The sequence below is a fragment of the Tupaia chinensis genome, unplaced genomic scaffold (assembly GCF_000334495.1).
Source record: "Tupaia chinensis unplaced genomic scaffold, TupChi_1.0 Scaffold150175_1, whole genome shotgun sequence".
Lineage (NCBI taxonomy): Eukaryota > Metazoa > Chordata > Mammalia > Scandentia > Tupaiidae > Tupaia > Tupaia belangeri.
Window position 1 is genome coordinate 167,900 of NW_006210013.1, and position 21,258 is coordinate 189,157.

The 21,258-nt window shown below is 42.4% G+C and overlaps 1 protein-coding gene and 1 pseudogene across 2 annotated transcripts in view; one reads left to right on the forward strand and one right to left on the reverse strand.

Moving 5' to 3' along the window:
- The window catches only part of DISP1 (dispatched RND transporter family member 1), a 182,211-nt gene extending 167,743 nt beyond the window's left edge, over positions 1–14,468 (forward strand). For both annotated transcript variants that reach the window (XM_006171971.3, XM_006171972.3), the window contains 2 exons: positions 693–790; positions 10,831–14,468. In XM_006171971.3, the coding sequence (XP_006172033.1) occupies positions 693–790; positions 10,831–14,445 (3,713 nt within the window). In that variant the 3' untranslated portion in view covers positions 14,446–14,468. The remainder of the gene's footprint in view (positions 1–692; positions 791–10,830) is intronic.
- Positions 14,469–20,706: 6,238 nt separating this feature from the next.
- On the reverse strand, positions 20,707–21,037 carry LOC102483002 (40S ribosomal protein S6 pseudogene; annotated as a pseudogene).
- Between the last annotated feature and the right edge of the window lie 221 nt (positions 21,038–21,258).

Consider the following 21,258-nt stretch of genomic DNA (forward strand, 5'->3'; position numbering starts at 1 on the left):
GTGCACTCACAGGAGAGAGACAGAGAGGGGGAAAGTGAGACATCACCTTCCAGGGGCATGGCTATGCTGCAGTCCCTTCTCTTCCATTCTTCTTTCAGGATTTTGGGTACACGGGCATTCTCTCAACTGCTGGTTTGGGGACTCAAACTGTACAGTCGGCCATGTGGGATCCAGTGCCTTAACCACCACTTCATCTGCTGACCCCTATTTTTGTGTTTTTAAATTGATTGCCCACCATCATTCCTCTGTAGTTAGCTGTGAGAGAAAATATCCTTAGAATCCATGCTTGATAGGCTCTAATGCATCGTTCTTGGATTTTCTATGCTATTATGGTAGATGTGTCGTGAAATTAGAAAGGATGCATTTCATTAATTTCATGGTAAAAGTTCGTGTGGATTTTTCTTGCTAATGATAGCCTCGTCAGAAGTAGATTTGTTACGTAATTTCTACAATTTGGAGATACAGTGAGTGAGACAAAGACCGTGTTGAGGCAGTATTATAGCACTACTTTTCTAGGGTTTTGTTTGGTTTTTAGCATTTTCTCTTGAAATTTATGAAAGAAAAGAATTTCCTGCTGCTAATGAATTGTCCATGTGTTAACCAATTTGCATTGTTTCTAAATGTTGAGTTTTACAAAGTAAATGAATAATTTATAAATCCTTTTCTTTTTTTTTTTTTTTTTATATCACCAGGTGACCGATATTCCAGAGTAGTATTTACTTCAGCTGGAGGGGAGACATTATGGAATTTACCTGCAATTAAATCAATGTGCAATGTAGATAATTCCAGGGTATGTAAAATAAAACTGAAACCTGTTTTTCACAAATAAGGTTATATTATGGAAACACCTTTTACTACTTAGTACTTAAGAAGCTTACCTGCTGAGGAGTACACAACAGCGGGCGAGCTTGGCACTCTTTCAGATCTGTTTCCCCAACTTTAAACATTCCATCCTCTTTCATAAAGAACTCTTTCTCTTCCCCTCTGTTCGTTCACCATGATGGTCTTTTCTATTATTTCACAGTGTGTTTCTCTTTAGAATGATAGTTAAGATTTGTTTTCGTCTTTTATTCTGCCTTCTCTCTTTACTAGTGTCATTTCATTATTCTCTACGTTCCTCCTCCCTAGGCAGTTGTAAGCATCATCTCCCCTCTCCTTTTTTTTTTTTTTTGAGACGTTTTTGCTATAGGGCGTGTGCACTCACCAGAAAGATAGAGAGACAGAAAGTGAGAAATCACCCCCTGGGGGGATGGTCACACCACAATCCCTTCTCCTCTTTGGATCTTGGGCACGCACACACACACACCCGGCGTGGGTTTAAGCCACTGGGTCCAGGACTTGAACCTCAGTCAACTACATGGGAGTCTAGCAACATAGCCATTATGCTAACTGCTGGTCCCTCCCCTCTCCTTTTTTATAGGAGAGATGAAGACAGAGAAAAAGAGAGACAGAGATGATTATTTTCAACAGTGTCTCGCCATGATCTTCCTGTGCCAGTGTCCCAATTTGCTAGGGTTATAGATGCACACACCCATGCCTAGCATGTTCAGATTGGCTCAAGGACTGAACCTATGCCTCCCATGTGACCTCCGGCCTCCCAAGCAAAGGTGCTATCTATACACTACCCTGTTCTGGGCTGTCAGAATCTTTAATTATAGAACTAAATGTCTTCCTGGGTAGTCAGTGGGTCATTCAGGCCAGTGATGTCAAATTTAAGAGCAGACTAGGAAAGGGGACATCGAAGGTTGTAAATAAAATATCTCTGCCAATGGCCAGAGTAATCCAATCTGGATGACTCCAAACCCTAACCACATTGTTGAGACACCAGGGTACAGAAGGCAGGTGCTTTCTCTCTAGAGTCAAAAATAAGTCAGCCCCAGAAAATATGAAGTCATCTCATGTGTTTAGAGTTTCCAAGCAGAAACTGCTATCTCATGTCACTAATGGACTCGTCCAAGCACAGCAACCAGACAGAAAAGGAAATCACTGCGTTCTTAGCATAACTCTGAAAGGTAAAGTCACAGGTTAGTCAAAAACCAAACCATGTGCCCTGCTAAGAGCTGGCCTGACAGTGTAATACAGTCACCTGTTCTATCATCAGGGGGTCTTTATTGGATAAGATGTAGAAGGAAAAGAATGCGTAGCGGTTACTCGGACCAGCAGTTTTATTGTGCTGATGTATCTCCTAAGAACTAAGTGGCTTACTCTGCTCACCTGGTTGGTCCATGGTCTCTGGCCTTACTCTAGTATTCATTCTGAGAAAGGCTACTTTTTTTTTTTCTTTTGTTTTTTCTTTATTTCTTTATTTCACATACACATTAGCCATTCAATGGAGACGCTGGAGAGAGTCAGGCAAAGATGGTATAAGAGAAGTGCGGTGGGAACCAGCAGTTAGCGTAATGGCTATGTCGCTGGACTCCCATGTAGTCGACTGTGGTTCGTGTCCCGGACCCGGTGACTTAAAACTCACGCCGGGCGCGTGTGCATGCATGCCCAAGATCCCGAGAGGAGAATGGAGGAGAAGGGATTGCGGCGTGACCATCCCCCCTTTGGGGTGATTTCTCGCTTTCTGTCTCTATGTCTCTCTCTGTCTGTCTGGCGAGCACACGCGCCCTACAGTGAAAATCTCTCCAAAAAAAAAAAAAAAGAGAAGTGTGGTGACCGGCGTGGGATAGGGCAGAGAGGAGACAGACGGGGTGGCTGTCTACTTGCATTCCACTAGGACACTAAGTGCAGGTGGCAGCTTGGCCGATGCAGCAGTGGCTGCCTGGTCCTTACTCGGCTCCAGGGTCCCCTCTGCTCTGCTTTCTGGCCTGGCCCCAGCAACGCGGTTCGCTGAGGGGGGAGGTGAGAGGGTACAGTTTGAGAACACCTGTCCTGTTGATCGAGATAGCAGGATTTCCTGACAGTGCTATCTTTTCTCTATCCAATTCCAAATAGATCAAAGTCACAAATCGCCCATAAACAGATCAAAATAATTTAGTCAATGGCCAATTTCTATTTGCCATATTTTCTATTCTTCTACAGCTTTAAATGGATTATTTTAGAGGTTAGGAATGTAATTCTTCTTTATTTTAGGTTTTTTCCATGGTGCTTGTGCTCGCTGAAGAGAAACAGAGAGAGACAGAAAGAGGAAAAGTCAGAGATCACCCCTCAGAAGGGATGGCCACACTGCAGTCCCTTCTCCTCCATTCTCCTGTTGGGATTTTGGGCATGTATACACATACGTGGTCTGATTTCTAGGCCACCAGATCCAGGACTCAAACTACCATTGGCCATGTGGAAGTCAACACCTTCACCACCACACTACCTGCTGGCCCAATGAATGTATTTCTTCTGGTCACGAAGAAAGTTAACTCTACATAGGAAGTTAAAGTAGTAAGTGTTTAGTAATACTACATGCTAGACTTCATCCTTAGGCCTTGTACATCACTCACAGTGGGTCTGTAACCTTGAGATTTATGATACTTTTGAACAAATGAGAAGTTGAGCATAGAGAGGTTAAGTCAGTCTGGTTACTTTATAATTACACCTTCGATGAGAGCAATTCATTACTGCCTGTACCCTTGATTTTTCATTATTCTACCTTTCATTGATCTTAAGGCCTCCTCTTCTCTGAAGACTCTTGAGGTGATTGAATTCACTTCATTCAATAACAAATTGTTGATATTTGTTGAGTATTTATTATATGCCAGAAAGTGTTCTAAACACTTTAATAAATTATTTCTTTTACTCCTTATGACAGTGTTCTGGAATATTTTCTTTGCCCATTTTTCAGATGAGGAGAATTCATACAGGTGGTGTGTGGCAGGTTCAGGGTTAGAACCAGTCAAGTCCAACTCCAGAGTCTGTGCCCCTATACCCACTATGTGTTATGTTTCCATACTGAAGGAGATGCCTGTCCAACCCTGTTTTTGTTCTGTTTTGTTTTTCTGCATGTGCTATTTCCCATGAAAACAAAGAGTCATCATGGCCTAGAACAAAGTATCTTTGTTTTTTAAATAGCTAGCAGTTTGTCCCATGAGTACATGGAGATGCTGAATAGACTAAAAAGCCGGTAAACAATACTAGGCCGTGATGGCTTTCATAAATGGAAGGGGTATATTATTCTGTCTGTTTGTCAATCAGATGGCAAAAAACCAGCATGTTGAAGTAACTATTAAAAGGCATACACAGAGGCTGGCAGGTAGCATCGTGGTTAAGGTGCTGGACTCCCACATGGCTGACTGCAAATTGGAGTCTTGGACTTAGCAGCTTGCTTTCTCTCTCTGTCTGTCTCTCCCTGGTCAAACTGAAGAGTAATAATAATAAATAAAATAAATAATTATGAAAAAAATTTAAAAGTGCATGCACAAGGATAAAGGACAATAAAAAAGAAAAATAATAATAAAACTAAGGTTGTGATTTAGGATATAATAACCCCCTCACAATCACATGTTTGCTAGTGATGAGCTGCAAACTTGTCTCCAGCCTCCCAACAGCCAGAGCAATTTCACAATCACGTGACGAAAGTCACACAATAGCAGATTTGTGTCTTAGAAAAACCTCAGCTTCTCCTCCTAGTTAGTAGAAAAAGAGAGAGTTCCTCATAGTCTTTATAAAGGAAGCATGGTGTTGTGTACAAAGTTCTTAACAGCATGCTTACAAGAGGCACAACACTGAATTTCAGCTGACTTTTGAAACATATGGTAGGTAGGCTGGTAATAGGAAAACATTATAGTAAAAGCATTTCTACAAGGGATTAATGCAGTGAAATCTAAGTATGTGGTTTAATAGTTTGGCATGATGCATTTGCAGAATTTAGACTATCTAAAGAGACCTAAAGGTCTTCCTCAAAGAGAATGGTTATGATTGTAACTTACTGAATCAAATATTATTTTTACCAATTGCAAATGCCTTTGTGTTCTATTCTCCAACTCTGTTGTGAACCCAGAGTAATAAACTTTTTTCATTAAGATAATATATTCATCGAATATCTTAAGTAATAACTGTTGGTCAGCAGTTCTGCTTTTAGATTATTATTGTACCTTTTTTGAATTTTCAGTTCAAGACCCTTTTTAGGGTTTTTATAAATTGTGGTTTGAGCAGACTGTGTCCTAAGACTGCTTGGCAGTCTTTCTTCCCCACGTGTCACCCCTCAAATCCTGATTATTGCATTTAACCACCTGATTATTAACAACTCTTAAGCTAAATAGGACACAACCACATGACACAGAGCAGAAGAGCTTAATTGTTGGTGAGTTGACTGCAGAAAATGTCTGGTAATCAGTGTAAGACCCCAGTGAGACCAGATGTTTCAACTGTCCCCTGCCTGTGTTTACAGCACATTTAGTTCAAATTCCAGTTTCTATTGAAATTACATGCCACTTACACTCATAATTCAGACAGGCATTGGTTCCCAAAGTGCATAGCTTCTGTTTCTGATACCGTTATCTGCCTTCTAACAGAAAGGCTTGTCTTTTTAGACTCCTGAAAGGAGGCTCACTTGATTCCCCTGGTCTTCTTCATTACTTCTTCTTACCCTATGACATCCTGAGAGACTCAGTGGAAGGTTGTCTTAGAAACCAGACTGTCTCTCTAATCTCGACTCTGCTGGAAACGTTTTTTCCTGTTCCTTAGTCTTTGCACATTGTAGAAACTGGAGCTCTGAGGACCCAGCTTGTAAAAGGAATTTGAAATTAGGAATGTGAGACTGCTTTCAAGAGTAACTGGTGGACACCTGGAATCCCCCAAGCCTAGAGGATCCCAGAAATGTGTTTCTTGATTGTTTTTTTGTTTTTTTTTGTTTTTTTTTTTTTTGAGAGATTTTTGCTGTAGGGTATATGCCCTCACCAGAAAGAGACAGAAAGTGAGAAATCACCCTCCTCCCCCACAGCGGGGGTGGCCACACTGCAATCCCTTCACCTCCATTTTCCTCTTGAGGTATTGGGCATGCACCTGCACCTACGCAGCATTGAGTTTCAAGCTACTGGGTCCAGGACTTGAACCACGGTTGACCAAGTGGGAGTGCAGTGCCTTAACCACTAGGTATTTGCTGGCTCCTCTTTATTCTTGTTTTAAAGAGAACCATGGAGCCTCTTCTTTTTCTTTTCTCCCTATGCTATACACGGGGAACTTTGTTACATGGGGAAGGAGAGTCCAGCAGTTGGTTGAACCTGGTATTTGGGGTTCATTTTCCTCCCTCTAGTCTTTTTCCATCTTAAACTATCTCCAACTTAGCCAACAGTTTTACATGTTAAGGTATCATTTAAAACTCTGCCAGCCTCATTTTTTTGCTCTCTTCCCTTCCTTTACCCTCTATTTTAAGTCAGCTCCACCCCGCCACTCTCTAACTAGGGAGATGTGCAAAGACATGTCGCAACCACATAAGCAGAGGGAGTCCCTAAAACATCACGTTGTGAATAACTGGAATTAGAAGGGCTATCTTGCTCGTGAGAATTACAAGAAATTTCTGACTCAACTTTTATTTTTATAAACTTCAAAGATTTTAAAATTATTCCTATGAATCCCTTTTCCAAAAATATAGCTGACTTCTTTCTGCTTGAAGATATACCTGCTTGCCTCTCCCCTTAAGCCCCACAGTGTAACCACCACCTCTGTATTTATCTGTCTCAGTCACAGATGACTAAGTTAGCGCCACTGTCTCACCATGCTTACCAACTTGGGCATTCCCTCTGTGGGTCTCCATAAGCCCTTACATGTAAAATGGTCCTTCTCACACTGACTAACAATTATGTGATGTTTGGTCTCATTTTCCTGCCACATTGTGAGCAACGTGAATGGTGCTTCATGTTGCTTCACGTGGAGTGCCTTGTGTAGGTGCTCACTAAGTATTATTTTTCTTTCGGACGGGTGGGTGGATGAGAACATAAGGCCTTACTTCTTGAAAATGGAGACAATTCCTTGAACTTCATTTCTTTAACTCCAGAGTGCTAGTGTCCAACTCAGGATAATTAGAGAGTACCAGTCATGATGTCTTTTTTCTGTCCTTCTTACCCTGTAAGTCTTCAAAAACTGTCTCCATTAAGGTCATGTAGCCGTCAACACCACCTTTGAATTTGAGGATATACTCCCCAGTGACTTAAATATTTTCATAGCCATCATCAAAGTAGTATTTGGTCTGTGTTTATAATGTCCAACGTTTTTAAAAAAAGGTTTTTGCCATACGGCATGTGCACTCAACAGAGCGACAGAGAAAGACAGTGAGAAATAACCCTCACCCCCTCCACCCCCCTGCCAGGGAAATAGCCATGCTGCAATCCTTTCTCCTCCATTCTCCTCTCTGGATCTTGAGCATGCATGCACATGCACCAGTTGTGATTTCAAGCTACCAGGTCCAGAGCTTGAACCACAGGGGTGTCCAACACCTTAATCATCATGCCACCTACTGGCCCCAATGTCCAACCATTTAATCTTTGGTCAAATATGCACATTTTTAAAAAATCCTTGCCCTTATTTGAAGAGGTTATTCAAGTGCAGAATCCTGTGTGTTCATTCCCAGTTTTGTCGGGTCGTCAGAAAAGTCATGACAAATTTTTGCATAGAAAAACATGACATGACTTTTTTTTTTTTTTTGGAGAGGTTTTTGCTATAGGGCGTGTGCGCTCGCCAGACAGACAGAGACAGAGGGACAGAAAGCAGGAAATCACCCCCCAGGGGGGATGGCCACGCCGCAATCCCTTCTCCATTCTCTTCTCGGGATCTTGGGCGCACACGCACCCAGCGTGAGTTTTAAGTCACAGGGTCCTGGACGCGAGCCGTGGTCGACTACGTGGGAGTCCAGCGACATAGCCATTATGCTAACTGGTCCCATGACATGACGTTTCTAATGACCCACTACAATAGCTGACAACTTTCCTTTCCATTATCTTTGGCATTTGGTTATTTCAGCAGCTACAAATATGTTCTTACTAGCTGTTAGTGGGTTTCATAATGGATACAGTTCACCTTCCATGTGTCCCTGTGAGACATTGGGATTGTATTTCCTTTCCTTCAGTTCTCTAGGATAAGGCCAGAAGCTTGCATTAACTTCTTTGTGGGGTAAAACTAGTAATCTGCCTTGAAAACCAGAGATGTCACTCCAGGGTTTCTTGTTATTTATTTGGTGATGAAGTTTTCTCCAAATCAGCACATATGAATGTTTTTACCTGGAAACACTCAAAAATGAAGTATTTTGTTCTGTGAAATATTAATTATTGCTTTTTTTAAAATGAAGTCTTTGTTGGGACCCGCAGATGGCATAATGGCTACTTCACTGGACTCCAATGTAGCTGACCTCGGTTTGAGTCCCAGACCCGGTGGCTTAAACTCACACCGGGCGCACGTGTGTGTGTGCCCAAGATCCCGAGAGGAGAATGGAGAAGAAATTGCAGCATGGCCATCTCCCCTGGGGGGTGATTTCTCACTTTCTGTCTCTCTGTCTGTCTCTATCTTTCTGGTGAGCGCACACACCCTATAGCAAAAACCTCTCAAAAAAAATAAATAAATAAAAAGAGAAGTCTTTTTTTAAACATTCTTTTAAGTACATTGAATAAAAACTCTTTGGGTTAATTTTTTTTACCCCCAATAGAATGTCTATAAAAAGCCACTTTTTATTATGGAAATGTACCAGCATATACGATTTTTTTTTCTTTTTTTTTAAACTTTATTTACTTATTTATTTAAGTTTTACCAGAGAAGAACAGAATGAGCAAGAGAGAGAAAGTGAGAATTCAAGCCACCAGGTCTGGAACTTGAACCATGATCGGCCATGTGGGAGTCCAGCGCTCTTAACCACCACGCCACTTGCCAGCCCCAACATACACAAAATTTTTAAAAATAGTATAATGATTCCCCATGGGCAGGTTACCCATCTTCAACAGTTCCCAACACGTGGCCAATTTTGTTTTATCTACACCCACTCCCTCAGGATTAGTCCCAGCAGGATATCTTAATAGAGCTTTAGTGGGTCACAAGTAACTTAGTTATTGAGTAAGCCCAAGTTCCAAAGAGATAATTTATGCCAACTTTTCTTCTACTCTGAGAGGACATTTTGATGCGTGATTGATAAAGCCTAGTTTAATCGAGGTAAAGGGTGTTCTTAATCCTAGAAAAAAATAAGTTACACCCTTCTTGAACTTTGGAGTTTCTTCCCTGGAACAGCCTTTGGTAAATAAGAGATGGGGGAAGGACTAAGTCATCTTTAGCTCTAGTACTTCTAAAGGAAAGTTATGGTCAGGCTCAACAGGGAAATATTATTTATTCTCACTCTCAAGGAAGATGGGCCACTTACCTCATTTCCAGAAGGAAATTGTGCAACTTTCACCATAATCTAGTAATTCCAGTAATGGAACAATTTAAAAATCTTGTATAAAGAACAGCCATTTTAAAAAAGCCTGCTCCAGGAATAGTGGGTTTTTTTGGAGAGGTTTTTGCTATAGGGCGCATACAGTCACCAGAGAGAGAGAGCGACAGAAAGCAAGAAATCACCCCCCAGGGGGGATGGCAATGCCACAATCCCTTCTCCTCCATTCTCCTCTCGGGATCTTGGGCACGCACGCACACGCGCCCGGCGTGAGTTTAAGCCACCGGTACGGGACTCCAACTGCGGTTGACTACGTTGGGAGTCCAGCAACATAGTCATTACGCTAACTGCTGGTCCCCAGGAATAGTGTTCTAAATGAAATAATTCTGCATTAAATCCAGAATTATCAGACTTGCTAATATGTATACCAAGAGAGAAATTTAGATTTTTAACTAACTCGAATAAACTTTGTGGATGAAATGATGAAATTCCTACCTAAACACTTATTTGACCAATTGTATGTATTTATTTAAATCAGATATAAATCATACTTTAATCGAGCAGTATTGCCCTCTTCTCATTATATTTTATGAAACAATTTTATTCCAGCTCTTTCATACTTCTTGATCTCAGTGCTTTAATACCACTGGACAGTTTTGGTCTTAGTCTCTTTCGGCTGCTATCACAAAATACTGTAGACTATATAGTTTGTAAAGAACACACATTTGTTTCTTACATTTCTGAAGGCTGAGAAGTCCAAGACCAAGGAGCCAGCAGATTCATTATCTGGTGAGGGTCTTTCTCTCATAAATGGCACTTTCTTTGAATCCTTATCTACCAAAAGGACAAACAAGCTCCCTTGAGCCTCTTTTATAAGGCTATTTATCCCAGAAGAATCTCTTTCTTGTGACTTAATCACCTCCCAAAAGATCCCACCTCTTAATACTGTAACATTGGGAATTGAGTTTTAACTTATTAATTTTGAAGGAACACAAACTTTCAGACCATAGCAATTTTCTAGGGACTATCATCTTTGCTTCCAACTGTGTTCATTGCGATCTAGTACTTAAGTCACTAAAAACTTGCCTGCTGATAACTAGAAATCTTAAGCAAAGCTACAAATGTGTTTCATATGTCAGTTGGGCAATTCTTTTCTTAAGTAATCCCATAGGGCTGTATACAAAAGCTTTACAACCTATCCACTTTATTGCTTTTTAAAGTGACTTTGAAAGGCTTTATTTACTAAATAGGTATTAATTTTATCTCCTTTCTTAAACCAACTAGCATTGGTTGGAATTGTTTCACACTTATATGTCATCCCCAAATAGTAGTTTGTTGTTCAGAATAAAGTATCTCAGAGAGTCCTGTGTGATATGAGTTAGTTTTATGGGGAAATCTCATTTTATATTCAAACTGATACCAAATTTAACAGAATGACTGTTTAACGTCTTTAACTCTCCCTGTCTCTCAAGGCTACTTCGATTCAGTCCTTTCCGATTGTGAACCATTGTAAACATCAGTCCTTCTGTGTGTCTTTATCCCTGCAGATCAGATCTCATCCCCAGTTTGGCGATCTCTGCCAGAGGACCACCGCTGCTTCCTGTTGTCCCAGCTGGACACTGGGAAACTATATTGCCATTCTGAATAATAGATCATCCTGCCAGAAGATCGTTGAGCGAGATGTTTCTCATACCTTGAAGCTGCTTCGGACCTGTGCCAAACACTACCAGAATGGCACCCTGGGGCCAGACTGCTGGGACATGGCAGCCAGAAGAAAGGATCAGCTGAAGTGCACCAACGTGCCACGCAAGTGTACCAAGTACAACGCCGTCTACCAGATCCTCCACTACTTGGTGGACAAAGACTTCATGACCCCAAAGACAGCTGACTATGCCGTGCCGGCGTTAAAATACAGCATGCTCTTCTCTCCCACAGAGAAAGGGGAGAGCATGATGAACATTTACTTGGACAACTTTGAGAACTGGAATTCCTCTGACGGCGTGACTACCATCACCGGGATTGAATTTGGTATCAAACATAGTTTATTTCAAGATTATCTTCTAATGGATACCGTGTATCCTGCCATAGCCATTGTGATTGTCCTTTTAGTCATGTGTGTCTATACCAAGTCCATGTTTATCACTCTGATGACGATGTTCGCCATAATCAGTTCCTTGATTGTCTCCTATTTTCTTTATCGTGTAGTATTTAACTTTGAGTTTTTTCCTTTCATGAACCTCACGGCACTCATTATTTTGGTCGGAATTGGAGCAGATGATGCTTTTGTCCTGTGTGATGTTTGGAACTACACAAAATTTGACAAGCCTCAGGCCGAAACCACGGAAACAGTAAGCATCACTTTGCAACATGCCGCCCTCTCCATGTTCGTGACCAGTTTCACCACTGCTGCTGCCTTCTACGCTAACTACGTGAGCAACATTACAGCAATCCGATGCTTCGGGGTTTATGCGGGGACAGCTATACTGGTCAACTATGTTTTGATGGTCACCTGGCTCCCAGCAGTTGTTGTACTGCATGAGCGCTATCTTCTCAATATATTCAGTTGCTTCAAAAAGCCCCAGCAGCAAATATACGATAACAAAAACTGCTGGACAGTGGCTTGCCAGAAGTGCCACAAAATACTTTTTGCCATTTCAGAAGCGTCTCGCATTTTTTTTGAAAAAGTATTGCCATGCATTGTCATCAAGTTCCGCTACCTTTGGCTGTTCTGGTTCCTTGCCTTAACTGTAGGTGGGGCCTACATTGTGTGTATAAATCCAAAGATGAAACTGCCCTCCCTGGAGTTATCTGAGTTCCAAGTGTTCAGGTCATCTCACCCGTTTGAACGTTACGATGCTGAGTACAAAAAGCTTTTCATGTTTGAACGTGTTCACCATGGAGAGGAGCTGCACATGCCCATCACAGTCATCTGGGGCGTGTCCCCAGAAGACAACGGCAACCCACTGAATCCCAAGAGTAAAGGGAAGTTGACACTAGATAGCAGTTTTAACATTGCGAGCCCGGCTTCCCAGGCCTGGATTTTGCACTTTTGTCAAAAACTGAGGAACCAAACGTTCTTTTACCAGACTGATGAGCAGGACTTTACCAGCTGCTTCATTGAGACATTCAAACAGTGGATGGAAAACCAGGACTGTGATGAGCCTGCCCTGTACCCATGCTGCAGCCACTGGAGCTTCCCCTATAAGCAAGAGATTTTTGAACTATGCATCAAGAGAGCTATTATGGAGCTGGAGAGGAGCACAGGGTACCATCTAGATAGCAAAACTCCAGGGCCAAGGTTTGATATCAACGATACCATCCGGGCGGTAGTGCTAGAATTCCAAAGTACCTACCTCTTCACACTGGCTTATGAAAAGATGCATCAGTTTTATAAAGAGGTGGACTCGTGGATTTCCAACGAGCTGAGTTCTGCACCTGAGGGCCTCAGCAACGGCTGGTTTGTGAGCAACCTGGAGTTCTATGACCTCCAAGATAGCCTCTCCGATGGCACCCTCATTGCTATGGGGCTCTCCGTGGCTGTCGCCTTCAGCGTGATGCTGCTGACAACCTGGAACGTCATCATAAGCCTGTATGCCATCATTTCAATAGCCGGAACAATATTTGTCACCGTTGGTTCTCTTGTCCTGCTGGGCTGGGAGCTAAATGTCTTGGAGTCTGTCACGATTTCGGTCGCAGTTGGCTTGTCCGTGGACTTTGCCGTCCATTATGGGGTCGCCTACCGCTTGGCTCCAGATCCCGACCGAGAAGGCAAGGTGATCTTCTCTCTGAGTCGCATGGGCTCTGCGATGGCCATGGCCGCTCTGACCACTTTTGTGGCTGGGGCCATGATGATGCCCTCCACAGTTCTCGCATACACCCAGCTGGGCACCTTCATGATGCTCATCATGTGTGTCAGTTGGGCTTTTGCCACCTTCTTCTTCCAGTGCATGTGTCGGTGCCTTGGACCGCAGGGTACCTGTGGTCAGATTCCTTTACCTAAAAAACTACAGTGCAGTGCCTTTTCCCATGCCTCGTCTACAAGTCCTGGTGACAAGGGACAAAGCAAAACACACCCAGTGAATGCTTATCATTTAGATCCCAGGGGCCAAAAATCTGAACTGGAGCACGAATTTTATGAGTTAGAACCTCTGGCATCCCACAGCCATCCTGCCTCTGAGAAGGCCACTTATGAAGAGACCCACATCTGTTCTGAATTTTTCAACAGCCAAGCAAAGAATGTAGGGATGCCTGTGCACACAGCTCACAACAGCGAGCTCACCAAGAGCAGCAGAAATGAAGCTAGCTCTGCCTTGCTTCAGCCCTCTCTTGAACAGCATACCATGTGCCACTTCTTCTCTCTGAATCAGAGATGTAGCTGCCCAAATGCCTACCAGCATTTGAAATACGGCCCACACTCCTGCCAGCAGCTGGGTGACTGCTTGTGCCACCAATGTGCTCCTACTGCCAGCAGCTTTGTCCAGATCCAAAATGGGATGGCTCCTCTGAATGCTGCACACCCAGCCACTGAGAGCTTCATGCATCCCATTCCGCACATCCACCACTGTTCTTGCCTTCAGGGTAGGATGAAGCCACCTGGAGTACAGAATTCTCTGCCTCAGAATTTTTTCCTCCACCCAGTGCAGCACATTCAAGTCCAAGAAAAAATTGGTAAGACCAGTGTACACAGTCATCAGAGCCAAGAAGAGCATCTTCCAAAGATGGCAGAGCCATCATCATTTGCCTGCAGAAGCACCGGGTCCTTACTAAAAGCGTGTTGCGATCCTGAGACTGACCACAGGGAACTCTGTACACATAGAGACGCTGGAAACGTGGAGGGCAGTGAAGGGACAGAAAGCAAGGTCTCTAGGTCACTGACTCCGATCAGCAAGGCAGAGCAGAAAGGGGAGCCAAGCCTGGCACAGACTGATGTAATCATGAACTCAGAGCGTTTAAATCAGAGTGAACCAAAATTTATATTTAACCATTTCATGGGGGAGGCTGGCTACAGGTCCTGCCCAAACAATCCACAAAGTTGTGGCAGAATTGTGAGAGTGAAGTGCAATTCTGTGGACTGTCAAATGCCAAACATTAAAGCCAATGTGCCTGCTGTATTAACACACTCAGAACTTTCTGGTGAAAGTTTGTTGATAAAAACACTATAATAAATATAACATTAAATTCAGAACCAGTGCCTCAGTCATTCTTTTGAAATAGAAGTAAAAGCTAGGAGTTTTGAAAGAGAGCTCAAAAATACAGGAACAAGTGTGTTTTAGTTTTAAAAATTATGGACTATTTTTATATTTCATATGAACAGTGAAAAACTCACAAATCTAATGAGTGCATTAGATTATTTGATTGGCTGATAATTGGCGTTCATATTTTTAGAAAGTATAGCTTTTTTACATTTATACTCAGCTTGAAAAATAATCATGTCTCGGGACCAGCAGTTGGTGTAATGGCTATGTCGCTGGACTCCCATGTAGTCGACCGCAGTTCGAGTCCCAGACCCAGCAACTTAAACTCACGCCAGGCACATGTGCATGCATGCCCAAGATCCCGAGAGGAGAATGGAGGAGAAGGGATTGTGGCATGACCATTCCCCTGGGGGGTGATTTCTCGCTTTCTGTCTCTCTGTCTCTCTGTCTGTCTAGCTAGTGCATGCGCCCTATAGTAAAAACCTCTCCAAGAAAAAAGAAAAGAAAAAAAAAAAAAAAAAAATCATGTCTCTTTCTACCCTCCATGGCAGTGAACTGAAGATGTCAAGTTTGGATTACCTGGAAGTTCTCATTCTGGGTAGGCATATTTATGTGATATCTGTGTTCCTGGTCTATCTGGCTGGTAGTACCCTTAACAGGGTCTCACCATACCACGGTCTACCCTTTCCCTCCAGCTTTCAGCCAGCATGTTCAGGTTGGCCTGCGATTTGAACCTGGAGCCTCCCATATTCTCTAACATTGTGCAGCAGCTCCCTATCACCTATGCCACTGTGGCTGGAACTAATCAAGACTTTTGATTGCTCAACATAAATACTAGGAATTGCCCTAACTTTTTAAAAGGATTATCTTTTATTTTATTTATTTATTTTATTTCATTTTTGATAAAAGAGAGAGAAAGCAAGAAAGCAAGCTGCCAGGTCCAGGGCTCAAACCATGGTCAGTCGTGTGAGAGCCCAATGCCCTTAACCACCACACCACCTGCTGGCCCCAGGAATTGCCCTAATTTTAATAGAGCTATCTCATTTGGGATCCAGGAACTAAACATGAACATTTACATTTTGGTAAGGACTCATTTGAAAATTAATTACCAAGCACTTTAATAGTGTATTTGATTTGTCTGTATGAGTAGACTTTACATTAATCCAGTGACATTTAGACCAAACTGCCATCTTTCCCACATTAGCCAAAATGTATAGTGGTTCAGTTATTACATCTGTGAACCCAGGAGTTGTGGGCATCGTCTTGTGGCAGGTCACAGTGATATTAGTACCACAGAAAGAACAAAATGAATGAAGCATTGTGCACTTTACAAGGATAGGTTACATGACAAAGACAGGCCCAGGTCTGATCAGTCCTAGTCTTGAAGCATTCAGAGGAATGGAACGTGGTGTGTGACGCTTTACTTCCCCCTCTGCCCTTAAGGGCCTTCTTCCATGTTAAACAGTCTCAAGACGAATTAGGGTGATTTGATTGTGCAACTACCAGCTGGAAATGCTATGTCTTTAGGCAGCGTCTTTAAGTGACACTGTCTTGTGTTGGATCAGCCCTCAGCAGTGGAGGTGTTGGAGCATGTTTTCTGGCAGTACTTTGAGTGACACAGCCCCCATCCATCCCAGCTTGTCATATGATACTACATGCATTCCAGCCCCCAAGTGGGGGAGCTCCACCGTGCTCTGCTTACTTCTGGGTTTCCACCTTCAGCTGATCTGCTAAAGAAAACTGGTAGAAATATTTCTAAATGCAGTGTTTTGTTCAAGAGTTAAATTCATTATTGTCCAATAATACTTTTCCACATTAGATCTGCATATTATTCAAAGGACCTTATGGGTTGGTGACACCAACCCCCCTCCACCACACCACATTTTTTTAAATTTTACTTATTTATTTAAATTTGACCAGAGAGGGACAGAGAGAGAGGGAGAAAGTGAGAAAGCAAGCCACCAGGTCCAGGACTCAAACTACAGTCAGCCATGTGGGAGTCCAGCACCCTTAACCACCACGCCACTTGCCAGCCCCCCACCACACCACATCTGTGTTATGTTACTTTCCAGCTTTGCTTGAATACTTTGGTGACAAGTGATTCACTAAGCGTCTGCTTTGGTTGAACCCAAATCTTTTGTTCTGTAGTTTTTTTCTTTTTAATTTGCCACAGAGTGAATACACTGAGACAGACAGAGAGAGAGAAGGAAAGTGAGAACTCACCCCTCCATGGAGATGGCCACACCACAATCCCTTCTCCTTCATTCTCATCTTGGGATTTTGAGCGTGCACATTGACTTGGCAAGTTTTTCAAGCTACTGGGTCTGAGACTATAACCAGTCATTCATGTGGGACCGAGCATCTTAACCAAGATGATAAGCTACCCATGGGAAAGAGCCCTCGTCCTTCTCTGTGGAATACTTGTGAATTGGAAGGTATTTGATTATGGAAGCACTTGCATTCTCTGTTCTCTAGTAGAACACATCTTTGATGTTTGAGTCCATGTTGCCAAATTGTTCCTGATTGCAAGGTCACAATTTCCTGATTGAAAAGTAAGACAGGCCAAGAGCAAGAAGTGTCTTCATAGAGAAGAGCTGTATTGTTTAAAATAACTGCACAGCTTCATCTGTGTGTATTCAGTTCTCATGTGTAATTGCTGTAAAATGCACATCCTCCTTAAAAATATATTCTAAAGGTATGCTAAGCTGCTATTAAATTTTATTACAGTAATCTATGTCCCAGCCTCAATCATTCTAAGTTTTCAAAGGTTGACAAAGGGTGAAGTGAAGAGTAGTTTTACAAATGTGGTCTTAGGGAGATTAGGAAATGTTCCCAGTTCCCATTGTCTGAAGTGGAAACCGACTTTCCGCCAGGAGTTAGGGTAACTTCTGAATGAAATATGAGGAAACGATGACTTTGAAAACAGCTGTGTCTTCTCACTTTAATGAGAAAAGTCGTTTTAGAAGGGGAAAGAAATTAAGCTTATGTAAAAGAAATCCAAATACTTGGAGTTTTTTCATGAGGTTCAGACGTAGCCACGGAAGTAGAAATTTGTTGAAATCATGAGGGGATTTATTTTTTTTTTAATGCACAGGAAATAGCATGCTTAAATACCCTTTATGCCATAGTAGATCTTTACGAAATGTTGCTGGAATTTAGCTTATCTCCACTCGTATAAATCTGCAATCTTTGTTGTTGTTAAATAGCCACTTTTATTAATGTTGGTTTTGTGTAGTACAAGATTTTCACATCTTTGCGTTTAAATACATAGAGGAAGAGATAAGTCATGGGTATTCATGGCTGATAAGTAGAATCTTATGCCTTTTGTTCTTTAACTGCCATAATTTTAAAACGCAAAAGGCAGATTTATTTTGAAAAAAAAAAAAATTCTCTTCACATTCACTTTCTGAATCAAAGTGGCACACACACAAGAATGGCTCCCTAAGTGGTCAGGATGAGCGCGGTGTCTGTCGGCAGCCCTCAGCCAGCAGACGGAACACGGAGCTGGCAGTACGAGTGCCCGTGAGGACGCAGTGCACCAGCCCAGCAGTTAGCATAATGGCTATGTCACTGGACTCCCGTGTAGTCGACCGCGGTTCAAGTCCTAGACCTGGTGGCTTAAACTGACGCCGGGGATATCTGCGTGCGTGCCCAAGATCCTGAGAGGAGAATGGAGGAGAAGGGATTGTGGCATGGCCATCCCCCATTGGGGGTGATTTCTCGCTTTCTGTCTCTCTTTCTCTCTGTCTTTCTGGCGAGCGCATGCACCCTATAGCAAAAACGTCATCAAAAAAAAGAAAGAAAGAAAAAAAACATTAGTTACACATCAATAGACTTTTCTGAAATTCAGGGGTACAAATTAGGGAGAGGGCATAGAACAAAGCAGTGAGGTTCTGCATTCAGAAGTCATAGTCTAAGAAAGGCTCTTCTGAGCCCAGAGTTTTATTTTAGATAACATTGAGAACCATGTACATTTTATGTTGAGTAGAAAGATAAGTCAATGGCCTAGTTCGTGAAGAGTAATGCTATAGAACACATGTCCTGTTAGGGTTTTTAAGCCAACGATAGCACTCCATACTGCCTCTGTTCTCACTAGACCCCTAAAATGGGATGTGCATTCTTGACTCTGTGTTTGTATTAATGACTGCAATACCCTAACCCTGAGACTATCACAGTGAAACAAGGATTACACTTTATTTTCTCAAATTGGAAACAAGGGTTACACTTTATGTTCTCAAATCAGCTGATCTTTGACTTTATCCTTTGATGTTAACCACAAGGGTATGGAAAAATAATCTATTTTCCTGCCATGTAACTTACAGTAACATAATCTATACTTTCCTAAAAAGCAAAAAGCAGAGGGACCAGCAGTTAGCATAATGGCTATGTCGCTGAACTCCCATGTTGTTGACCACGGTTCGAGTCCCGGACCCGGTGGCTTAAAACTCACGCCAGGCGTGTGTGCGTGTGTGCCCAAGATCCCGAGAGGAGAATGGAGGATAAGGGATTGCAGCATGGCCATCCCCCCTGGGGGGTGATTTCTCGCTTTCTGTCTCTCTCTCTGTCTCTCTCTGTCTGGCACGTGCACATACCCTATAGCAAAAACCTCTCCAAAAAAAAGCAAAAGGCAGATTATTTTTATCAAGAAATGTTTCTCTTTGGAGCCCAAAGGATTTTGGGGGTGGAGGGAGGGATTGCCATCAGGCATATACACTCACTGGAGAGAGAGAGAGATAGACAGTGAGAGGGAAAGGGAGAACCCCCCTCCCCCCAGGGGGGTGGCCGTGCCACAGTCCCTTCTCCATTGTCTTCTCAGGATTCTGGGTATGAACACACACATGCACCTGGTGTGATTTTCAAGCCACTAGGTCTGGGACTCAAACTGCCATCAGTCATGTGGAGCCCAGCACCTTAACCACCACACTATCTGCTGGCAGCCCTTAAGATCTTAACTGGTTTTAAATTGAGACAAAGTGACAGAGTCAAATTTGCTCAACCTCTATCCACTAATTGGATATTTTGATTAATAAAATGGGCTTTACCTTTCCACTATTTAAGGGGGATAGGATTTGCTAAGTGAATTAATAATCTAAACTGGATTACCAAAAGCCCATTTAGCCTGCCTAAGAAAACAAAGCTCTGGAGTTCAAAAATCTTGGTAGTGTTACTGTCTTTGCAACATAATTATGATCACAATAAGTCTCTATTTTTTTAAAAGGTCCAGTAGGATTATCTCTAGGTGGGACCAGCAGATGGTGTGGTGGTTAAGGTGTTGGATCCCACATGGCCGACTCCATGGTTTGAGTCCTTGACCAGCAGCCTGAAAATCACACCTGGGCATGTGTGCATGCATGCCCAAAATCTCAGAGGAGAATACATTGCAGCATGGCTTCCCCAGGGGGCGATTTCTCACTTTTCCTCTCTCTCACATGCAAAACAACAAAAAAAAAACTAATAAAATTTATTTAAAAAGTATCTCTAGGTAAAACTGTACAGATATTTTAAGTACTAGGCAAGAATGATAAAACATCACCTATTTTAAAATAGCCTTAAAGACCTCCCTACCCCACTGGCTCCACTATTTGGCCTGTGGCAGCTCTCAAATCTGCGGTGACCTGTTTCTCTGTCTTCTGGCAGCCATCATTCACTGTCACCTAAAAGGATGGAGTGTGGCAAGTCACAGCTTTACTCTCCCTCCAGTATTACTGGGTTGTCAGAAAAGTCCTGACGCATTTTTGCATAGAAAAACAGAAAAATATGTCATGACTTTTCTGACAACCTAATATTTCTTCTTTTTCTTGAGATCTGATTTTACTTATTTGTTACTCTTTAAAACTTCTTATTTTCAACAGAATTCAGACTTCAAAATAGAAGCTCTCAGGGAGGACAGGCTGCATCTCCTTGCCAATCTGGTCTTGGTGTTTTTCTTTCATCTCTTTCATTGTTTTGGCCAAAAGTTCTGCGGCCTCTTCCTTATCTTTCTTAGTACACTTTCTTGAGAACAGTACGCTGGTGTTTGTACTGCATGACATGTGATGTCCCAAGAGGCTAAATCTTGAGTGCTTTGGTCCTGGGTTTCTTACCTTGATTATTTAAGGACTTTCTTACATGTTGGTGGACGTTGTCTTCTTTAGAGAGATTGAAAAGTTTTCGGATTCTGCTAGCTCTCTTAGGCCCAGGATAACAAGGCACCGTGGTATCAGTCAGTCTTGGAATAGCCTTCTCTTTCTATTTTACAAAAACCAAGTTGAGAACACTCAGATTGGCGTCCACAATGCACCTCTGAACAGATTTGCTCGCTCTCTCTCCAGTTCTCCTTGGTCTGTAACAGGAACTTAACTTCCTCAGTAGCAGGTGGACACGCTCATCAGTCAAGACGCCCTGCTTCATGGGGAAACCTTGCTTGTCGTTTCCATCACTGATTCCATTCTTCACCCAAAGCATCAGCAGCAACTTCTGTGCCCATTCCTTTCTCATAAAAAGTACAAAGTTTGCGCTCATCATCCACTTCCGTGAGTTTCTGGCAGCCAGTGGCTGGGAAGGAGGTATTTGGCTTCATCCTGAAGCAGCTCATCTCCCTAAAATTTCTTGTGAGAGATCCGAGGAAAGGTTTTGGGGAACAAGCAAATCTCTGACAACATCTTTACTCAGATTGAAGTTCACTGGCATTTGTTTTTCCTAGATCTTGATCCCTTTATCTTTAGTTTTCTAAATAGCATGTGTGTTATTAGTCATATATATCAGATGGGAATAGGTATATTCTAAGTAACCTTGAATTGT